This window comes from Triturus cristatus, chromosome 1_2 (genome assembly GCF_964204655.1).
Source record: "Triturus cristatus chromosome 1_2, aTriCri1.1, whole genome shotgun sequence".
Taxonomy (NCBI): Eukaryota; Metazoa; Chordata; class Amphibia; order Caudata; family Salamandridae; genus Triturus; species Triturus cristatus.
In genome coordinates, this window is record NC_140580.1 from 1,049,634,613 (window position 1) to 1,049,657,441 (window position 22,829).

At 48.3% G+C, this 22,829-nt stretch overlaps 1 protein-coding gene across 2 annotated transcripts in view; it reads left to right on the plus strand.

The window, feature by feature from the left end:
• RABGAP1 (RAB GTPase activating protein 1) overlaps positions 1–22,829 on the plus strand; it is a 1,076,978-nt gene that overhangs the window by 317,706 nt on the left and 736,443 nt on the right. For both annotated transcript variants that reach the window (XM_085612417.1, XM_085612408.1), the window contains exons 13-14: positions 6,279–6,372; positions 8,108–8,258. In XM_085612417.1, coding sequence (XP_085468543.1) covers positions 6,279–6,372; positions 8,108–8,258 — 245 coding nt within the window. The remainder of the gene's footprint in view (positions 1–6,278; positions 6,373–8,107; positions 8,259–22,829) is intronic.

The following is a 22,829-nucleotide window of genomic DNA, read 5'->3' on the forward strand; positions in this document are numbered from 1 at the left end:
CCAGAGTTTTGCGTGTGAAACGCAATCAAGAGCAGCGGACAGGTCTACATACACCATATAGACCGTGTCCTTCTTTGCTTGGATATATTTACCCACTATCAGACTAAGATTGAGGGCCTGCTCCACCGTTCCAAACCCCTCCCGGAATCCAAATTGGAGATCGGAAATAATGCCTCCCTCCTCAGCCCACCGCTGGAGTCGCTCAAGCACGACCCTGCCAACGACCTTGCCCAGAGAATCCAGCAGTGAGATGGGACGGTAGCATTTGGCGTCCTGACGATCCCCCTTTTTAAAAATTGGGACCATGATAGATTTGGTCCAAGATTTTATCAGTCCCACTTTTGCGGCTGCAGTGCACACTCTAGTGAGAATGGGGGCCCAGAGATCCAGATTGAATTTAAAAAGATCCACTGGGACCCCATCTGGGCCTGGGGCTTTCCCGTTTTTACTTGTTTCCAGTGCCACTAATACCTCGGAAATGTCAAAATGCAGGGATATTGGGTATTCAACTGTTGAATGTGTGATTTCTGTCCCTACTGATGTTACTGTGTTTTTAAAGATTTTAGAAAAGTGGGACACCCAAGTATCTTTCTCTATGGCCAGTTCTATCTTGGGACTGTTATCGTCTGTTAGGTAGGGGGATTTGACTGTTCGCCAGAAGGTCTCACTGTTGTTAGAGACAGCACTAGTGTGCAGGTCGTCCCATAGTTTCTGTTTTAGTTCTTGTATTCTTTGTTTACGTGCCCTTCCATATTGCTGTCTAAGGAGTTGGATCTGCTCCGAATCTCTGACTGTTTTATTCAGGGCCACCTTTAGCTTAGTTAGGGCCACGGTACAACTATGGTTAAACCACCCTTTAGTAGTTGGGTTCGACCTCTTTGGATTTACTGTGAGAAGTCCCTTAATTTTCTCTAATATCTGGGTAAAATTATTTAGGACTTCTTCATCCGTTTCTAGTAGATCCAGGCATTTAATTATGTTTGAGTGTGCCGCTTTTACCAATTTTTCAGTAATTTCGGCTGGGTTTATCTTCCCCCACTTTAATGTATATCCATTTTGTTTACCAAACTCCAATTTGTTCTGGGCAAGAGTTTTAGCTATGACTGCAGTTAGGGGTTGAGAGTTAATTAAATAAAGATCCATCCTCAGGGCAGAATGATCGCTTAGTGTGTTAGTCAGGACCTCAAGGGACCTAGCTCTGCGCAACAATCCAGACGAAAGGAGGATGTAGTCGACTGTCGTTTTGTATCCCCTTCCCACATATGTTGGTTGCAGGAAGTTCGAGCCTAAACTTGGCTCGTTAGCTATTGAGAGTTCCAAGTCAGATAACACGTTGTTCATAGCAATCCCCACCTTGGTATGGGCAAAGTGCATGAGGGGAGCATCATGTTCATCCACTGTCCCACAACGATTTTTCCCAGCATGTGGGCATGGATGCAGATTAAAATCTCCTCCCCATAGAAGATGAACCACCTCTTTTCCTGCCTTGAATTGATAAAAATGGGTTAGTTTCTCCTGGATGTTAAAGAGAAAGGTCAAGAATTGGTGGTCCTCTAAATTATTGTAGAGGTTGAGCAAAAGGATAGACTTTGTTTTTAAAAGAAAGGGAAAGTAATTGAAAATTTGGATCAGAATCGACTATGGATACTTTTAAGTGGTTCACAGTATTTGCAATATACGTGGTCAGCCCTCCCTTAGGTCTGCCTGCACCACTTCCCAGAGCTGGGGTGAAGTATGTTTTATAACCCAGGAGGTGGAGCTCCGTCATGGACCATGTCTCCTGGAGGCAGATGATTTTACCCGGCTCCAAGAAGTTCATGGCAGTCTCATCCTCAATTTTGGGGCGAAGACCCGCAACATTCCAGAAGAGGATAGGTAGGGGCTGCAGTTCTGTGTTAATCGCCGCAGCTTCATTTGCTAGGCAAATTGTTTTTACTTTAGGCGTTAAATGGGGTGTCTTAGGATTAGTAGATTCGGTCGCCGTTAGTGGTCAGTCGACCGTTTCAAGGCCACTAAACCTATTCATCATCGGGATGCTGGACCAGGCATCCCAGCAAGTCAGCTCTCTATAGGCCGTCCTCTGTGTGTGCGGACCCCAATCATCCCATCCTCCTCCCCGATGACGTGGCCCCACTGTGTGCCAGGAACTATCATAATCATGGTGACGAGGGCCCACTATTTGCCTTGGGTTGCCATATTCACAGTGACGGGGAGCTGCTACTTCCCAGGGGCTGTCATGGTCATTAAAAGGACCACTGCGATGTCTTGAAGGGTAGAAAAAGGAAAGTCGCTTGGTGCCTATACCTCCTTTTACACTCGGGTACTCCCAAGAGCAAATATAATCTACCACTCGGGGGTCTTCGAATGTAATCACAATACAATCTCCCAGGTATTGTTTTTCTGCCGTTTCCCACCCAGGGAGTCCTACGTACCATCAGAATCCTACATGGCCAAGTTGCTGGTATAGGGCGATTGGTATTTAGCCAATGTTGGGCCTTATTTTTCAGTGACCACGTACGTTCTGCATTGTAATCCACTAACTCGGGCACACCTGTCATTACAACTACAAAGGGACATGCTTCCGGTGGCATATCAACAGCGAATCTAGCTTCGGGAGGTCCCCTAGGGTCACCTCTGTTGGATACTGGGGCCGAAGTTTTTGGGGCAGGTGTTTTGGGAGCCGGAGTTTTAGGTGCCGATTTTTTTGGGTGCCCATGTTTTAGGCGCCGGTGTTGTTGCTGACAGAGCATTACCCTGGGGTAAGGTTATGGTAGCATTAGTGGAAGGTTTCGCTACCCTGTTAATATTTAATGTTTCAGGGGGTGTTGGTTTAGGTGTTACATTTAAAGGTATAGGTACATTCTTTTGTATGGCTGCGGCTTGAGAAGAGTCTGTTTGTTTCCCCCCATTTTTTGGGCCCCTGGCACTTGCTTGGACTTTGTGAGGTTTATAAAATTAGATGGCTGGTTCTCTATCTGTAATAATCTTGCTTCTACTGGTGCAAGGAAAGATTTCAATAGATCTGCAATATTATTTAGCAGTTGTGAGTTATTGCTATCGCTTATTTCCTTCCTACAGGGTGAATGAGTGGAGAATTCCAGGCTAAAGGGGTCTGGAGTATTATGTGCGGACTGATTTATGATCACAGAATCTACTACCTGTTCAGCTCTAGGGGGTGCGTTCTCTTTCCTACTAGGCGTGTCACTGATCTCATTGGGGATGGGATTTTTCAGATCATTCTTTCTTTTCCTTATAGCGCCCTCCCTCCTCCCTCTTGCTTGCCTTGTTTCATCCGGTGTGATTTGGGGTATCAGCTTTGATGTCCTCTCTAAGTCTGAGCTTATCTGGAGATCGGAAAGCTGGGAGGCCGACAGGTCCACATTGTTTGGTAGGCTACGCCTACCCTCACAAAGCGTCCTTCGCCCAGAGTTGTTGTCTATTACGGGGGTTCTTGCATCCGCTAAGTTGCCCATGGAGGATCTCTTAGCGAGCGCTAAATCCAAAGACACCCTACCTTCCAGCAGACTAATACTTTGGTCTATGAATGAGTTTGCCTTGGTGATGAAGTATTCCATGGGACCTAAAAGCTTGCCCCCACCCCCCGATACTTTGGTTTTATTTCCTCTAGTTAAGACCATTGTTCCTGTTAGACCAATACAAGGAGTTAACGTCTTATATAAACAGATATTCAGTAAAGCTGAATCTTTGGGAACTCACAGGTGCAATGTCAATAAGGTAACAGTACGTACAATTTTAGTGTAAGTTCCGGATGAATGGAAGTTAGAGAGATGGCCCGGTCCGGTCTCTCCCGTCCTCGAACGGCCTCAAACGGCCCGCCCTTTGCCCGGGCTTAGCCCCGGGCGCTCCCGCGCAGCGGGGAACTACGCTCCTGAAGTAGAGAAAATAATGAGCGGTGGGGGCTTGGCGGTCAGGGAGAGCAGCCCAGGTGTGACTGGTTGGGCTCGCAGGGACTCCTGGGCAATGGAGTCCCCGCTGCTCGCAGCCCTGGTCAGGATACACTCGCCGCAGGTATCAGGCAGCCCCTTCTGGCAACTCCCGCGATAGTCTGGCGCGCTGCGGGACCCGCGCAGCGGGTCCGGCGAGTTGCTGGCTGGAAGACGACAAAGAAGAACAAAAGGACAACCCGACGGCAATCCAAGGGCCTCAAGATGCGGTTAGTGTCCCACTGGTGTAGGGTTGACAGTCCACTTTTACTCCCGTGGGCGGGTGGGCGTGGCGGTCAGGGAGAGCAGCCCAGGTGTGGCTGGTTGGGCTCGCAGGGACTCCTGGGCAATGGAGTCCCCGCTGCTCGCAGCCCTGGTCAGGATACACTCGCCCCAGGTATCAGGCAGCCCCTTCTGGCAACTCCCGCAATAGTCTGGCGCGCTGCGGGACCCGCGCAGCGGGTCCTGCGAGTTGCTGGCTGGAAGACGACAAAGAAGAACAAAAGGACAACCCGACGGCAATCCAAGGCCCTCCTGTGGCCCTATCCCTAATTGGATAAGTCCCACTATCTTCAAGATGGTGGTCCCTGAAAATGTGCTTTACTTCACCTCCAGCACCTAAGGGGTGGAGTTTGGCGAAGGAGGGATACACCTCCTATTTTTATGAAGTTTTCTTGCCAGTTCTCCTGCCTAAAAGTGGGGGTTTGAACCGGGACTGCCATCTGCTGCTAGAAGCAGAGGCTGGGGTCACATTACAAAGGTGACAAGCCTTTGAAGCTTCCCTCTCAAAGACTGTGCCCATCCTGGGGGAGGAGGCGCGACACCTCTGCCCAGGATGTGTTTTGTTTCAGGCAGAGCTCTCAACCCAGGGGTCCAGAACCATGTTTCGGGTGGTAGGCTGCCTAAAGTCAGTCAGACTACACCAGGGTGGGTAGGTTTTCAGGGGGCACCTCTATAAATGTGCCCGTGGAGTAATGGTTTAATAAATCCAACACTGGCATCAGTGTGGGTTTACTAAGAGGAATTATTTGGTACCAAATATTCCTGGGTTCGAATAAGCCATCATGGTGCTGGGGAACTAGAGTTGCCAAGTTTCCAGCCCATATACTCTCTCTGGTTTCCCTGGCACTTACTATATCTAAGAATAGACATAAATATTGTAGGGGCATATCTGCTCATGCAGATGGGCCCACACCTGTGATACAGTTCACCCTGCCGTGGGGCTTGTAAGGCCTGCTAGACTGGTGACTTACCCATACCTTAGGTAGTGCTGCTTTGACATGGCACACAGGCAGTGTGCCATGTCGACTTTGTTGTTTTTGTCTGCAGGCTGCAGTGGCAGCATGGCCTTGGTTCAGTCCCAATTCTCTAGGTACCAGGAGTACCATTTAGTAGGGACTTACAGGGGGGTGGGGGGTCTGATGTTGCAAATTGTGGTAAAGTAAACAAGGAAAGAACACTGGTACTCAGAACCTGGACAGCAGGGTCCCAGTACACTTCAGTCAAAGTTGCATCAAAACCCAGGTAACCTATTGGGGAGTACTGCAACGGAAACCCACTTTCCCACAGTGGTGTTATGTCGTTCCTCCAATAGCCCCACTCTGTTGGGTCATTGAAGTAATTATTCTGTCGACTGAGCCAACCGGGGTTCCGCCAATAAAATTTGTAAGGTCCGCCCTTCCCTAAATGAGGTGGTCGGACACAGGGTTTGGTGTACAGGCTACTCCGCTGCGTTTGCGACTGAGTTCCCTGTCTGCCAAACTTAATCAGACCCTACAGCCCAGACTATACTTAAAAAATCAGAGACCCTAGTGAACTGCAAAGCAAGGGTAGGCATAGTAGAGTAATGCACCTAGAGTCTTAAGCAGGGTTAAATATCAGCATTACATTCACATTATTGTGCTGTGTACAATTGATGAACCCTTTATGATTAATTACTTTCTTTAACTTAAGACTCACTACTTTATTAAGTCTATTGGTTGATTGTTGAGCTCTGAGCTTTTGCCTCTCGAAGGTGGTGGCTGCTCGCCCTCGCTACCCTGATAGTCAAGTGAGGAAAGGGTTGTACTTGGCCTAGTGTGCAGAGACATAATGGGCAGACCCCGGACACCAGTGACTAACTATCTTAACCACCGTGCTTGGGGTCCAGTTGCTCTTGTCTACCCTCTGGACCTCCAAGCAGGTATTTACCATATTTCTATGTGTTGAAGTCCGATTCCTTTTTGCTGACAACATTCATATTTAATAACAAATTATATCTTAGCTCAGATTTGTAGACTTTCTTTAAAATAGATGCTACACTTCTACTTACATGTTGTATTTTTGTTTGCCAAGATAATGATGAACCTCTTCTGAGCGGATCTGGGGATGTTTCAAAAGAGTGTGCTGAAAAGATTCTTGAAACCTGGGGAGATCTTCTTTCAAAATGGTAAGGAACAAAAACTGAACTTAATCCTTCTTTTAGCTGGGAAAAGTTGTTAAAATTGGACTGTATAGTGTAGAGAATTCTTCTGTTTTTAACAAGTGTGGCTGTAGATACACATTATTAGCATACTGCTGCCATCTAGTGTTAGATTTAAACTTTTGCAAGTTTTTGTTTGAAGCCTCAAGTCAAGAGATATGATGTGACTCCTCTTTGTGTAATTGTGCCCGGGCACCTACTGCAAGTTTTATTTTATTTTTTGCTTTGTGTCATCTGGTTTGGGCATGCACTGAGTGAGCTCCAACTTTGTTGTGTCTGGAAAATGTGTTTCGATATGGCAGTTGAAGTACTTTTTGTGAGAAGATGGATTATTATTTTGGGTGGCTGTGAGACCTCACCAAGTGATGGCAATATTCTCTATCAGGTTCAGTGTGGATCGGCTGTAGAGACCAGGTTCGTCACGATGAAAAGTTTGCCATATTTATTTCTGGAGGAATTTTCTCCTGGGTGGACTGGATCCGATCGAGGACTAGATGATGGAGGGTGCTGCTCTGCATTGGCTCCTGATGAAATCTTCACATTGGGACTTATGAGCTTTTCTGAAGATAGAGCTGCTTATAGTGGGCTAAACCTGCAAGTTGAATCTGGCTGGCTATACAGCAGCAGTGGCTGCATTTCATCCATGTCCACTTTTGCAGCCAGGGAGAGAATACACTCTTGAACTCCAGCCAAGGGTTTAGGACCTATTGGGCACCACTTGGTGAGTTTGGACTCAATCTCTCAGAAGCCAACACCAGGATTCAAGGCTAATCCAGTTGGAACTGGTCAGCTGGGCTCTTTGTTGCAGGCCTCTTGCAACTTATGTGTTACTAGTGCTGAAAATAAGGCTAGCCAACTAGTCCTTGAAGGCCTCTCTTATGTGCTGGGTTCAAGTGGGAGTAGATCCAGCCCTTGTGGTTTCTCTCCATAGGTAAAACATCAGGCTTAGTCCTTCTGATTTCCTGTCATTTGGTTCAGTAGATGCAGTCCTTCTATTCCCCACAGTTCCAGCAATGTTTTGAGCAAGGTGCCTGTGGTGCCACCTTTATGCCTGGCACTAACTTGTGGGTGAGAGAGACTGCCTGAGCAATAGGAATAAAATTTCCATGGATAACCCTACCCACTTCCAGGGGTTTGGCACTAAACAATCCCACACTGCATCTCTACCTACATCCAAGATGTCAGAACATTTCGTCCCTGGATCTGAGTTATGGGCACGCCTCTGAGGTTTGACTAGGGAAATGAGGAACTTCCACTGCAAAACTAGTCTTGGGTTGGTGCTATTGTGCCTACTTAGACAATGGTAGTGGCAGGCCTAGGTGTGTGAGTTACATCTGTCTGTGGCAGGGGCTGTCCTTGGGAAGCTGGTACAGTTAATGGGCACATCCCCCAGGCCATCCTTTCAGGAGAAGGTCATACCGCCTCACCTTCAAGGCCCTTTTGTCCCCTTTCCTGAGAGAAAATCAGACCTCCCAGCAGGTAACCAGTCGATTCTTTCTTTAAAAAAAAAAAAAAAAAAAGTTGTTTTTTCTTTCTCATGAGGGATGACTTAGTATTTTGTTACTTTTCTGTATACAATTTTTTTTTAAAGAACATTCCGATTATTTTTAATACTTGATTAAGTGCAATAGTGGTGGTGTTGCCTTTCTACACATTTATTAGCTTTAAATAATTACTACTTTCTATGCTACATTTCTTTTAGGCACCTTAATTTGAGTGTGAGGCCTAGGCCATTACCATCATTGGTAAGAAGTGGTGTTCCAGAAGCCCTAAGAGGGGAGGTTTGGCAGCTGTTAGCAGGATGTCACAACAATGACGATCTGGTAGAAAAGTACCGAATTCTTATCACAAAGGTAAGGAAAGCATTTATTTTTAACTGGATGTTAAAAAAAAAATGTGATGGGAAATTCTTTTCCAATGGGCTTTGTATATTTTACACTTCAATCATGATTTATAGAGCGCGGCTGCATTACCTTTGAGGGTTTCGAGGCGTTGGGAGATCATTCTGCTTGTTCTACAGTTGTTTGAACATTCAGATCTTGAGGTCCTTTCTGCAGTGCTGGAGAGATGGTGAGGCTCTGAGGTGCAGGGGGAGGTTGTTCCTCGCTTGACCGCCAGGCGGGAGAAGGAGCGGTCTCCACTGTTCGTCCAGTGGATGCGTCGGGTGGCTGCTAGGGAGAGGCAATCGCAGTGGAGTTTCCTGAAAGGTTGATGGAAGTTCATTCTTTTGTTAAGGTACGTCTGTCCATTATGTAGTGCCTTGTAAGCGCGGGTGAGCAGCTTTAACTGGCATCTCTAAGCAACTGGTAGCGAGTGGAGTTTCCTGAGGTGACGGGTGATGTGTGTCTGTCTGGGGAGGTCAAGGATAAGTCTGGCTGTTGGGTTTTGGATAGTCTGGAGTTTCGTCATGTGTTGGGCGGTGATTCCTACTTTGAGGGAGTTGCCGTAGTCTAGTCTGCTGGTGACGTGAGCTAGCGTGACTGTTCGCTTAGTGTTGGGTGGGAGCCACCTGAAGACCTTTCTGAGCATTCAGAGGGCGAAGAAGCAAGCTCCGGAGACTGCACTGATCTGCGTCTTCATGGATAGCTGGCTGTCGAAGATGATGCTGAGGCTGCGGGCTGGGGTGGAGCCCAACTCAGGTGGCCACCATTTGTTGTTCCAGATGGTATCCTTGCCTTTTCCAAAGATGAGAAGTTCTGTCATGTCTTTATTGAGTTCTTCATCCAGGCGGCCACGTCTTTCATGCATCTTTCGAACTTGTACTTTGTGGTCGTTGGGTCATTAGTTGGAGAGGATGAGTTGGGCGTCGTCGGCGTAGGAGATGATGTTGAGTCCATGGCCCTTAACGATGTTGGCCAGGGGTATCCTGCATACATTGAAGAGGGTTGGGATGAGCCTTTAGGTACACTGCAAGTAATGTTCTTAGGGAACGAGGAGTGGGCAGGGAGGATGACCTGTGTTCTTCCCATGATGTGAGATACAATTCACTCGAGGGCTGCTCTTTGGACTCTGAGCTGGTAGAGTCTGTTGATCAGAGTGTGGTGGGATATGGTGTCAAAAGTTGCTGAGGGGTCGAGTAGGACAGGACTGCTGTTTCTCTGTGGTCAAGCAGCATTCTAATGTTGCCTGTGACTAGGACTGTCTTGATGCTCTGGTTTGCTCTTAAACTGGATTGTGAGGGGTCAAGAAGGTTGTGGTTCTCCAGCTGTCTAGTGAGCCGGATGTTGATGGCTTTATCGATGACCTTGGCTAGGAACGGGAGCAGGGAGATGAATCATTATTTTTTAGGTTCTCCTGGGTCTATGAATGGCTTCTTCAGCAGCAGCTTCACGCCGGCATGATTGCATTTATGGGGGAAGTGGGCTGTGGTGATTGAGGAGTTGAGGACCTTGGTGAGTTCTTTGTTGATGGGTTGATTGCAGAGGTTGAATGTATGGTGTGGGCCAGGAGTCTTCAGGGGGCTGATGAATCTCATGATTGAAGCCATTTCCTTCCCGGTGAGGGTGTTCCACGAGGGGAGCTGGGGTCGGTGTGCGTCGGTCGGTGTGTTGCGGTCCTCAGCGAGGGGGGTTCGGGTGTGAAGTCTTGATAGATGTTGATTTTGTTGTGTAAAATGTTTGCGAGGGTGTCGCACAGAGGTTGCAAGGCTGTGATGTGTGTGAAGCATGTGTGCTGTCAATACACTTGATTTGCATACTCCTGCCATCTAGTGTTGGGTCCAGATGGTTGCAAGTTGTTTTTCTTCAAAGAAGTCTTTCTTAGACACGGGGTAAGGTGATAGTGCGCATGGGCATCGACTCCCATGTTAGATTGTTTTCTTTCTGCCATCGGGCTCGGACGTGTATTGCTGCGCTCCGGTTCGAACTACCCTTCAGGTTCCCCTCGGTGCACAATCCACTCTACTCTTGATGGTATTGTTATCATGCGTGTTTTCCCCTCTCCGTGTATCTATTCGATAGGGAAGTCTCATCAATTCTGTCATCTGTGCTCCTCGAAGTACCCTTGCACCGATCTACACCAGGTTTGCAACTTGTGCTTATCACTGGAGCACAAGGAAGAAGACTGCGAGACCTGTCGCTCGTTCAGATCGAAAAAGACTCTTCGTGATAGTCGGGCTCAACGATGAGAAAAGCAGCACCAAAGCACTCAACAGACTCTGGACCTCTTTGGAGAAGAGTCTGAATAAGAAGAAGCGGCAGCTGTGGAAGAAGAGGAGGCCTTCTCTGTCTAATAATCTGATTCCGACCTCAAGATCGAACTGTAGTCCGAAGACATTCCAGCGGTACAGGGTGTCGTGAGTACCAAAACCCCCGTACCCCAAAAACCATCTTTTACCAAAAATAAGGCTTCAGTGCCACCTCTGCCTTCAGGCCTTGGTCGGCACCAAGACAACGTTTCTGATGCCCCGCCACCAAAACAAGTGGTAAAGCCTTCCGGATCGAGCTGAGACCGATCGTCTTCAGACCTGAAAAATTCCCCTCCAAAAGACAAATCTGGTTCGGTGCTGAAATCCTCAGTTTCTAGACAAAATTCTGCTTCAGAGCTGAAACCTTCCGCTTCCAAGGACAAGTCCAGTTCGGCACCGAAACTTTCTGCGCCAAAATCGAAAGAAGCTATTCCAGATTCCACAGAACCAATCTTAGACATTATGAAGGACAGATTAGATCCAAAGCAGAAAAAGCTTTATATCAATCCAGACACTGGACACATATTCGCCAAAACTCCTTCCAAAAGGCAAGTCAGTTCAGAGGACACCTGATCCAAGATCCCCCTTAAGAAGAAGGACATTGCTACAAGTCCTATCCATCCTACTTCTCCACCACCTCTACCATCTTCACCTTTACCAATACTGCCAGGCTCAGACCCATTACACATAACACCACAGGGATCTCCCCACACCCAGCCTGATTTAGGAGATGGGGATGATGATGATGATGATGATGCTTCCTTGCCTACAGATCCATGGGATGATTATAATATTGATCCACCCATGATAATGAACCAGACCTATTCCCTGCAAAACCTTCACCTCCAAATGATCATGTATCTTATCTGGAGCTAATCTCCAGAGCAGCAGTATATCATGGGGTTCCACTTCATAAAGAAGCCTTGGATGATGATTTGTTTTTTTTTTGAGAGATTATGGTCTTTACACAGATTTAGTCAGTCTCTCTGTGTTAAAAGGGACGAAGAGACATGCAGATGACATTTTTAAGGATCCTGTTCATGCACAAATCTTAACACCCAGTGTTGATCAAACATATAAACCATCACCATCTGATCCGGTTTTTATTAAAGGACAGCTCCCCCTAGATTACCTGGTAGTTTCTAACGCTCGTAAAAGATTGAACTCGCAGACATCTGGTGATGCACCTCCCCCAGATAAAGAATCTAAGCTTTTTGACACATCCGGTAAAAGTGTAGCTTCTCAAGCCGCTAATCACTGGCGCATTGCCAGCTTTCAGGGCCTATTAGGCAGGTATGACAGAGCGCACTTGGATGAGATGGAAAGTCTACTTCAATACATCTCCGAAGAACACAAGAAAAAGGCACGAGCTACTTAAAGAAGGGAAGCTGATTTCTTACTCTTCTATTAGATGTGCTCTTGATGCTGCTGACACTGCAGCAAGAGAAGTTAACACCAACATTCTCTCACGTAGGCTTGCCTGGCTTAGAATTTCCAGCTTTAAACCAGAAGTCCAACAGTCTATTTTAAACACTCATTTTGACAAACAACAACTTTTTGGACCTCCGGTTAATGAGGCTTTAGAAAAGATGAAAAAAGACACAAGTGTCAATCGATGGGAGCGCTTCAGAATCTTTCAATCGGAGGCTCCTTTTGTCACTCATTCTATAGAGCAGGATCTAAAAGTAGATCCTCGGACCCTAACACTTCCTCCTATAAGTCTAACACGCAACCCTCTCCGGGTAGAGGCTTCTTTAGAGGAGGGTACAGAGGAAACAATTTTAAAGGTAGAGGTAAGGGCACACCAATGCGTAACCCCCTTCTCCCAAAAAGCAGTGACTTGCCTACACTTTCCCCCGATCATTTAACACCTGTCAGGGGAAGGCTTCAACAATTTCTCCCCATTTGGCAATCTATAACATCATCCACATTAATGAGCAAAAGAGGGAATACTACAATCAGGTCGCCCTCCACTCAAAAGCAAACAATGCACTGAATAGATCTGACTGCTTAGGACATACTAGGGAAAGCTGCTGGTATTTACTCACCAGTTTACTCACGTTTCTCATCAGTGACTTTCTTACCCGTGAAAGAAAAGATCCAGTGTCTAATATAAATTGAAAATAGGAAGTGAAGAAAAAATACAAAAGAAGTTTGCACAGAAAAGTGCTTGTGTCAAACTAGACACTGTGGTATTCGAATACCACTTTTCTGTGCAAACTTCTTTTGTATTTTTTCTTCACTTCCTATTTTCAATTTATATTAGACACTGGATCTTTTCTTTCATAGGTAAGAAAGTCACCGATGATAAGAAAAGTGAGCAAACTGGTGAGTACCTACCAGCAGCTCCCTTGGTGATGCTTATGTGGGGTACTTTCTGACATTTTCACACATTTTTTCTTTCTTTGTACACACCTTCAAATGGGGTGGACTGATAAACATATATAAAAAGCTTTTGGACATTTAGGATTTGACACGACTGGCATTTGATAAAAGCCAGCGGTTGGGGGGAGACATTAGTATCCTGCCCCCAGGATTTGAATTAGTTGTAGTATGTCCTAAGCAGTCAGGTCTATTCAGTATATTGTTTAATCTATAACATCAGACAAATGGGTGTTAGATGTTATCCGACATGGTTATTGCCTGGAGATCACCAGCAAACCTTCTCAACACACCACCCCGCACTCACACTCTCATCAGAGCACCTGCAGATCCTCAATCAAGAAGTACAAGCTCTTTTAACAAACTATAGAACCAGTTACATTACAGTACCAAGGCTTAGGGGTTTACTTTCTGTACTTCCTAATCCCCAAAAAGTATGGCTCCTTAAGACGCATTTTGGATCTAAGGACATTAAATCTGTACATACTTTCAGAACATTTTCACATGGCCACTCTTCAACCGGTCCTTCCACTGCTACAGCAAGGCGATTTTATGTCCACACCGGACTTAAATGATGCTTACGTTAATATTCCGGTTCCTCCAGCTCATCGCAAGTACCTCCAATTTGTGATAGCAGGAAAACACTATTAATTCAAGGTACTCCCGTTCGGACTAACTACTGCTCCCAGAGTATTCGCAAAATGTCTGGCAGTAGTTACGGCACATCTCAGAAGACAACACATTCATGTCTTCCCATATCTGGATGACTGGCTCATCAAAGCCAGCACACACCAAAAGTGTTTACACCACACTCAGACTACATTAGACCTACTCTATCAATTAGGTTTCACGGTCAATGATCAAAAGTCTCACCTTCAGCCTTTAAAAATTCAGTCTTATTTGGGGGCGACTCTAAACACTTGCACAGCTCTAGCCTCTCCCAATACAGACAGACTTCGAAATGTTCAAACTCTGCCACTACAGTTTCAGATTAATCAATACTTAGCAGTCAGGACATTCATGCAACTGTTAGGGTTGATGGCTTCATGCATCGCGATAGTGCCTCATGCAAAATTACACATGCGTCCTCTACAGAAGTGCTTACCACGTCAGTTGAATCCGTTTCAGGGTCAATTACAGATCTAGTGTTGGTAGACAGCCGCGCCCATCACTGTCTGCAGTAATGGAACACACCAAAGTTATAAAAGGGGCGTCCCTTCATCGACCCTGTTCCACATATCGTGCTAACAGCAGATGCATCCCTCTCAGGTTGGGGTGCCCATCTTCACAACTTGACAATTCAAGGTCTATAGGACAACAAGTACAGAGCTCTGCACATCAAGTATCTAGAGCTTCCAGTTGTATATCTAGCACTGAAAGCTTTTCAGTCTCACCTCATAGAGAAAGTTGTCCTAGTCCACACCGACAACATGACAGCAATTCAAGGTGTATCAAAAACATGAGGGGGGGATATACTCTGCAACTGCCACGCCTCTCTCATACAATTTGGCGTTGGGCAATTCATCAAAGTCCATCTTCTGGAAGAGCACCTCCCAGGAGTGGACAATCAGATTGCTGACTTCCTAAGCAAAAGGTGGCAACAAATTCACGAGTGGGAACTTCATCTCCAGATTCTCCTTCCATATTTTTAAAATTGAGGGTTCCCACAAATAGGTCTGTTTGTCACAGTGGACAACTCAAAATGCCCAAACTTCATGTCCAGGTTCCCACACCCTCTATCCAAAGGCAATGCCTTATGGATGAATTGGTCAGAGATATCAGCCTACGCTTTTCCGCCTCTCCCTCTCCTTCTATTTCTGGTTCGGAAGCTCAGGCAAACATCCCTCACACTGATCCCAGTAGCTCCCTACTTGGGATCATCAACTTTTAGAACTGTCAGTAATTCCACATCAAAAGCTACATCTCACTTCCAGTCTTCTCACGCAGAACAATGGAGAAATCAGTCATCCAAATCCCATGGAATTCAATCCATCGATTTGGCTCCTGAAGTCATAGAGTTTTGAATTCTTAACTTGCCACCAGAATGTATGACCATTCTTAAAGAAGCAAGAAAGCCTACTACCAGAGCATGCTATGCAGCTAAATGGAAAAGATTTGTATATTATACTAATAACAATATTGATCCACTAGATGCATCTACTCAAAATATCATTTGGTACCTTCTGCATTTACAGAGCGCCGGTCTAGCCTACACTTCTATTCGACTGTATCTTGAAGCAGTAGCCGCATATTTGCAAAACAGACATCTATCTTTATTCAAGGTTACAGTAATTAAAGCCTTTATGGAGGACCTTAAGAGAGTAATACCACCCAGGGTACCCCCAGCACCAGTTTGAAAATCTGTACATTGTGCTTACACGGCTCATGTGTCCACAGTTTGTTTCATGGAAAGTTACCCTCCTCATTGCGATCACTTCATTGAGGAGAGTTGGTGAGCGGCAAGCTTTAACCTTAGAAGAACCTCACTTTCAACTTCATAAAGGCAGAGTAGTTCTTCACACCAACCCAAAATTCCGTCCCAAAGTGGCTTCTGCTTTTCATATCGACCAATCAGTTGAGTTGCCTGTGTTCCTTCCTCAACCTGATTCTTTAACGGAAAGAGCTCTTCATATTCTTTATCAGAAGAGCATTTTTGTACTACACTGAAAGAACAAAAGATTTTTGTAAAACAAACCATTCTTTTTGCATTTGCTACACCTCACAAAGTCAACCCGATTTCCAAGTCTAGTATTGCTAGATGGATTGTTAAATGCATTCAAACCTGCTACACTAAAGTTAAACTAACTTTATCTATACCTCCTCGAGCGTATTCCACTCGTAAGATAAGAGCGTCTATGGCCTTTTTAAGTAACATCCCTATAGCTGGCAATTGTAAAGCAGCAACATGGGCAACACCACACACTTTTACCAAACATTACTGTGTGGATGTGTTAGCACGTCAACAGGCCAACATAGGGCAAGCAGTGCTAAAAGCACTTTTTCAAACCGCTGCAACATCTACTGGTTAGCCACCACTTTGGGAGAATACTGCTATATAGTCTATGCAAAGCATGCGTATCTACAACACACATGCTTTGAACTGATTATTCTACTTACACAGTAAGCATCTGTTCTTGGCATGTAGAGTGTAGATTCACATGCACCCTCCCACCTCTCCGGGCACCTGTAGCTGTCGCAGTCTTGCATTATTTACATTACTTACGCATGGACATCTCTGTACCACACTTACTTACTCTATTATTACCCTCTTGCAGCAGTCGATGCCCATGCGCACTATCCCCCAAAGGAGGTGTCACCTTATCTCTTGACTAGGAAAGACTTCTTAGAAGAAAAACAACTTGCAAACATCCGGACCCAACACTAGATGGCAGGAGTATTCAAAGCACGTGAATCTACAGCTCTACATGCCAAGAACAGATGCATACTGGGTAAGTATCATAATTAGGCTGTCCGGAATTCGGTTTAAACCGAATCTGACCGACATTACCCTACCGGATGAAAATCAGCGGACTCGGTTTAAACCGAGTGTCACTGATTTTCATTGCTGTTGCACCACTTGGCCACTTGATGGAGCCAAAGCGTTAGATGCAAAGCCCCAATTTAGGCCCGAGAACAGAGCAGTTTGGAAAGTGTGTCACCCCCATTAAATCCTTTCAGTTGCCGAGGGGTTGGTGAACTCGGACTATTTTGAAACGTTCCTTGTACGAGCTGTCATTGATGCCGGTGGCTAGGGCGATCTTCGTTGTGTCCTTCAAGAGATGGTGGTATCGGTTGAGTGCGTCTTCGAAGTGTTTTGGCATGCGATCTTCTTTCCTTCTGTCTGCAGTCACTTTTCTGGGTTTTCATTTTTGCCGTGGACCAGTTGGGGTGTCGTGTTTGTTTCTTAGGGTTGGTCGGTCTTCGGTGCGACTTCATCAGCGGTTGCTGTGGTCCAGTTCGCAAAGTTGTCAACCGCTTGTCTGTGGCTTCGGTGGTGGTAGGTATGCGGAAGTTGGAGGTGTTGGTCCATCGTTGCTCAGATACCTTTGCCCAGCTGCGACATGTCTCGCTGGCAGTGGAAGAAGGGGTTTTGGGAGGGTTCCAAGATGACGAAGTGGACACTGTGGTAGGTCCAGATGAGCTTGATTTGGGTGTATTTTACTCTGGTCCTGGCTGAGAAGATAGGGTCATGGGTGTGTCCTGCGATGTGGATGGGGTCGGTGACCAGCTTTTTGAGTCAGGGGTTGGCCACACTTTCTAGGAAGTCATCGGTGTTATCAAGGTGGAAGTAGAGCTCTCCTAGCAGGATGTACAGATCTTAGTCGATGGTGATAGGGGTGATGAAGTTGGGGATGGCATTGCAGAAGACCGGGTGGGGTCCCGGAGGTCTTTAGATGAGGGTTCCTCTGGTGGTGGTTTTGCTTTTTGTTCAGAGTTAGAAGTTGAGGCTCTCCATGAAGGGGGATGGAGTCGCCTGTGCTGGTAGAGCATTCGAGATTCTTTGTAGATTATGGCGATGCCACTGCTGTGTCTGTTTGATCGGTGTGTGATCTTGTATCTGTCGGGGTGACTGTGGCAACGTCTGAGACTGATGGTGAATTCAGACAAGTCTGTGATGAAGACGGTGTCCGGGGCGTGGGTAGTGATGGTGTCCCAGATTTACATTGTGTTTTCCGAGTGAGCGTGAGCTGATCAGCAAGCATTAGATGTTTCAAGACGTGTTGGCGTTGGCCTTGTTGGTGGGAGTGTGTGAAGTGGTGTGGCTGATGTGCAAGGTGTTGGAGGTATCCTCAGTGATGCAGGTGAAGTGGCATTCCTGGCAGGAAAAAGGGTCTTTGGTGGTCCTCTGGAAGGCCTGGGCGCAGTTGTTGTTGTCGTCCTGGTGTCCGGGGTTCAGGGCTCAAGGTTTGACCTAGGTGAAGCGGTGGGTTTGGGAGCCTGGCGATGGGCCTAGTCCACGTGCATGTGCGTTGAGCCCTCTGCATGCATCACTGCATGGTCCTGCTGCGATCTCCATGTCGAATCAGGGCGCTGGGCGAAGGGGGATGGAGGGAGTGGTGGTGTACCTCTGGGGGGAGGGAGATAACTGACGCATTGGAGAGAGAAAAGGGAGGTGAGAGGGCGGGGGGGGGGGGACTACTGTCTAGTGGGATCGGTTGGAGGGGGACCCCATTAGTTCTGCAGGAGATAGACCGGGGCAAGCAGGCAAGACCGCCCCGGAGGGAGGACAGGCAGACTGAGAAGGGCATGTGTAGTAGGCCAAGACTGTCGGGGGCCTGGAGGGAGTGCTAGAGGGCAGCTAGCTGCTGAGAATCGATCAGTGCTGGACAGGTAGAGGGGCAGATGCTGAGCGCGGGTGCTGAAAAGAGGGAGGGTGAGGCAGCTTACCTGAAAACTATGGCGAAAGAAGGGTGGCCCAGCCTCTTCTGGGCTCAGACGGATGTGGACCTGCTTTGGCCCAGGTACCATCTCCGTGCATCCCGCTATGCAGGAGTTGGTGTTCGGAGATAAGAGTGGTGGAAAAACCAGGCAGCAAGTCTCCTCCGAGTGGAAGAGGCTGCTGGGAGGTGTAGGCTGCTTGAGTGTCGGTAAAGTCCTGCGATGCAGGAATCAGCGCTCCAAGATGTCCCGCTGTGCCGGTAAATTAGGCATCAAGTCTCCTCCCGGCGGCTAAGGCTGCTGGTAGGTGCAGTTAGCTTGAGTGTCGGTGATTTTCTTAAAGGTTTGCAAAGTAGCATTTTGGTTCACCTAAATAGATAACTTATTTTCATTTGTTTTTTTCTTTTTGATGGGTATTTATATTTTAGTTGACTATACAAGTCATTAGGTTGAGCCTGGGCAGCGCATGCTCTGCAAGGCATGCTGTGTTCAGGCATGAACTTGAAGCCCCACCCACTCTCCGCCCATATTTTTCATTGGCGTGTGTCATTTACCACTGTAAACTGTGGCTTTTTATTGGTCAATAGGCTTAGTAGTCCCTCCTTTGTACCGCCTTGTTTCATTTTGTAACCTCCCATGGCGACACTCCCTGTTACGTGTATTGTTACTCAGTAGTCTTTGATTACAGCTTCGGAGCCCTATTTTCTCAAATAGCATCGTCGGTGGCGTCGGTCGACCTCACGTTCATCGTTGGCGTCGTGATGACATCTCTGTATATATTTAGACGCCGCCCCTGCGCGCTGATGTCCGTTCTTGCTTTTTCTGCGCCAGCCAGCGCAGATCCGGATAGAGCAGCACCTCAGTAAATTTTTGACTAGCATTTTTCGACTATGTCGACCTTTTTTTTTCGAGTTGTTCGACTCCTGGTGCACAGGTATGTCACATCGGCAACCGGCTTTAAACCTGTCACAAATTGATGTCAGTTACCGACCCACACCTTGAGTGCTTGTGGTGCCTGGAGCGCGACTACGACCCGAAGTCGTGGTCTGGCTGTCAGGTCATCAATCCGAAGTCTTTGCGGGAGCAGTCTCAAAAGCTTCTGGAGTCCTGGCAGTCAGCTCCGCGTTGCTCGAGGTCCCGGTCAAGAGGGAGGTCGCGGGACCGGTTGTGGAGTCACCACCAACACTCTTCGCCGAAGCACAAAAAGAAGGCGAAGAAGCACCGTTGCTCTTCGCGATCTCCCTGTCCGACGGCGGATGCAGGATGGGGAAGGTCATCGTCCTTCGGCTCCCCCTGTGGAGCCTACTGGGTCTGCTCCGAGCTTCCCTCCCTTCCTGGGAGCCGGAGCGACCCCTGCCCAACTTCGTAGTTTTTACGAAGCCCTTCATTCCATTTTTGGGCAGCCCGACCACCGGCTCGCCTTCGGGCCCTGCGGACTTGGCTGGGGGCTCTAGGCCTTCGATGCCAGTGGCTTCGACCCCGGCGTCGCAGAGCCACCAGGGATCTATGCCTGGATCCGATCAACTCCAATCGACCTTACTTCACCTCCTCCGGCGTCTAGTCCATTGACGACACCTCTGCCCCCTCTGACTCCGGTTGGTTTACCGGCCGGCGTCTACCTCGGCTGCCTCTACCTCGGCTGCCTCCTCGACTTTGACATGGAGCCGGACCGGCGTCGGCCGACGCCAGTTCCGGCGCCTACCGGTACTTTTGTACCACTGTTCTACCCTGGTGTTCCTTATCGCCCTGAGTGGCAGCCTGAGGAGGACTGGGAGGGGTCTGTTGACACTTTGGCAGACCAGTTCGATGAACCGGACTGGAGAGAGCAGTTGGGCGAGGTCCGTGGTCTGGACACCTCCCCAGACCTTAGCATGCTTTCTCCCCTACAGCGGCTACGGAGGAGGGATCCTCTTACGCTGTGGTGTTGCTTAGGGCGCTTAGGCCTTTCATCCTTGAGCTTCCTATCGTGGCGGTCAGGACCAACTTCCTGACCGAGGTGCTTCAACTGGCAGGAGCCTCTTCGGAGCTCCTGCTGCCATTCAATGAGGCCCTTTCGGGCATCCTTCTGGGCACTTGGTCCAAGCCCAGCACAGGGGCTCCTGTGGATAGGATGATTGCCCGAAGCCACCACCCGGCCCCGGGCGACCCCATTTTCCTCTCCCAACACTTTACACCCGAGAGCTTGGTGGTCCAAGTCTCAACTTCCAAAGGCACGTTCCCTACTGCTCCCCCAGAAAGGGAATCCAAGAAGCTGCATCAACTTGGGAAGAAGATGTTTTCTTCCGTCAGCTTAGGACTGCGGTCGGTGAACACTGCATGTATCTTTGACCGTTACACTCACTCTATGTGGGACACGGTGTGCAGATGCTGCCACAGTACACGGAGGAGGCCCGCTCCGTTCTCTTCCTTGCAGTTGCTGAGGGTAGAGTTACAGCGAAGTTCGCCATACAATGTGGGCTGGATACCACCGACTTGCTAGGCAGGACGATTTCAAAGTCAGTAGCCCTGAGACGCTACGCCTGGCTGAGGCCCACTAGCTTTTCAGACGATGTCCAATCAACTCTTTTGGACATGCCCTTTGATGGCCGTCGCTTGTTTGGCGACAAAGCGGACAACATGCTTGAGCGCTTTAAGGATTCTAGGGCTACTGCCAGATCCTTGGGCCTCACTGCCACCTCTCACCCCGTGCAGTCTGCTTTTCACCCATTTCTTGACTATGGAAGGGGTGCCCACCATATTCCGTCTAGAGCCACAGGCCTGTGCAAGCTGTTCAGCCTCTGCATGGCCGGGGACGTGGCACCCACCGTCGTGGGTCTGGGGGCCAGCGGGCATGCCAGTCCACCAGCGCCTTCTCTGCAGCAGCCTCCAAACCTTCCTAGTCCAACCTTTCAGGGCCACCAGTTGCCAGTGGGCGGCAGGATTTGCCATTACCTCCCCCACTGGAATAACATCACGTCGGACAGGTGGGTTTTGCAGATCGTCCGAAGGGGCTACTCCCTCCCCTCTTAGACTACCCCTCCCTCATTGCACCCCACTGCATCGCATGTCAGAGGATTATTTGGCCCTTCTCCGTCTGGAAGTAATGACTCTTGGCCAAGGGAGCTATATAGCGAGTCTCTGTGCCAGAAGTGGGTTGTGGTTGTTATTCCCTCTACTTCCTGATACCCAAGAAGGACAAAGGCCTGCGTCCTGTCTTAGATCTCAGGGACGTCAATCGCTTCCTCCGGAAGGAGAAGTTCAAAATGTTGACATTGGTTCAGGTCCTGTCTGCCCTCGACCCTGGATACTGGATTGGTAGCGTTGGACTTGCAAGATGCCTATTTTCACATCCCCGTCCTGCCTGCCCACGGGCGTTACCTACAGTTCACGGTAGACCACACACCTTTTCAGTTTACCGTGCTCCCCTTTGGCCTTACCAGCAGCCCTCTGGTGTAATGCCGATGGTCGCAGCTCATCTGCGCAGATGAGGGGTTCCGGTCTTCCCCTATCTTGACAACTGCCTGTTGAAGTAGAGTTCACCCCAGGCTGTCTTTTCCCACCTCCAGACTACGGCGGACCTCCTGCATTCGCTGGGGTTCACTATTAACTTGCCGAAGTCACACCTGATTCCCTCTCCGAAGGTCTTTTTCATTGAGGCGGTTCTGGATACAGCGCAGTTTCAGGCTTATCTCCCCAGTCAGTCCTGGATATTCGGGCTATGATTCTGATCTTTCAGCCTCTATCCCAGGTTTCGGTTAAAATGACCCTGAGGCTGCTGGGCCTCATGGCCTCCTGCATCCATTGGTGGATCATGCCAGGTGTCATATGCAGGCTATGCAGTGGGACCTGAAGTTCCAGTGGGCACAGCATCAGGGAAATCTTTCCGATTGCATCCAGATTTCATAGGGCTCTGCACACTAATTGCAGTGGTGGCTAAACGGACCAGGATTGGGTCAACGGCAGATACCTCTCCCTTCCCCAGCCAGAGTTCACATTGGTGACAAATGCATCACTTCTGGGGTGGTGCGGCGACATGGGGGAGGCAGAGATCAGAGGCCTCTAGTCTCCGGTGGAGTCCAGGCTCCACAGCAACTTTCTGGAGCTCTGGGCGATAAGTGTTGCACTGAAGGTATTCCTTTCCTCTGTTCGGGGAAGAGTAGTGCAGGTGTTTACGGACAACAACACTGCCATGTGGTACTGCAACAAACCGGGCGGGGTGGGGTCGTGGATGCTATGTAAAGAGGCTCTTCGCCTTTGGGCATGGCTGGAACATCCGGGCATGTCCCTGGTGGTTCAACACCTGGCAGGTTCCCTGAATGCCTGGGCGGACGTACTCAGCCGCAGGTGCATGATGCATCATGAATGGCGTCTTCACTCCGAGGTGGTGAAAGGTCTCTTTCAGCAGTGGGGAGATCCTTGGTTACATCTGTTCGCCACCAAAGAGACTTGCAATGTCAGCAGTTCTGCGCGTTGGAATTTACAAGGCTGCACTCGTTTG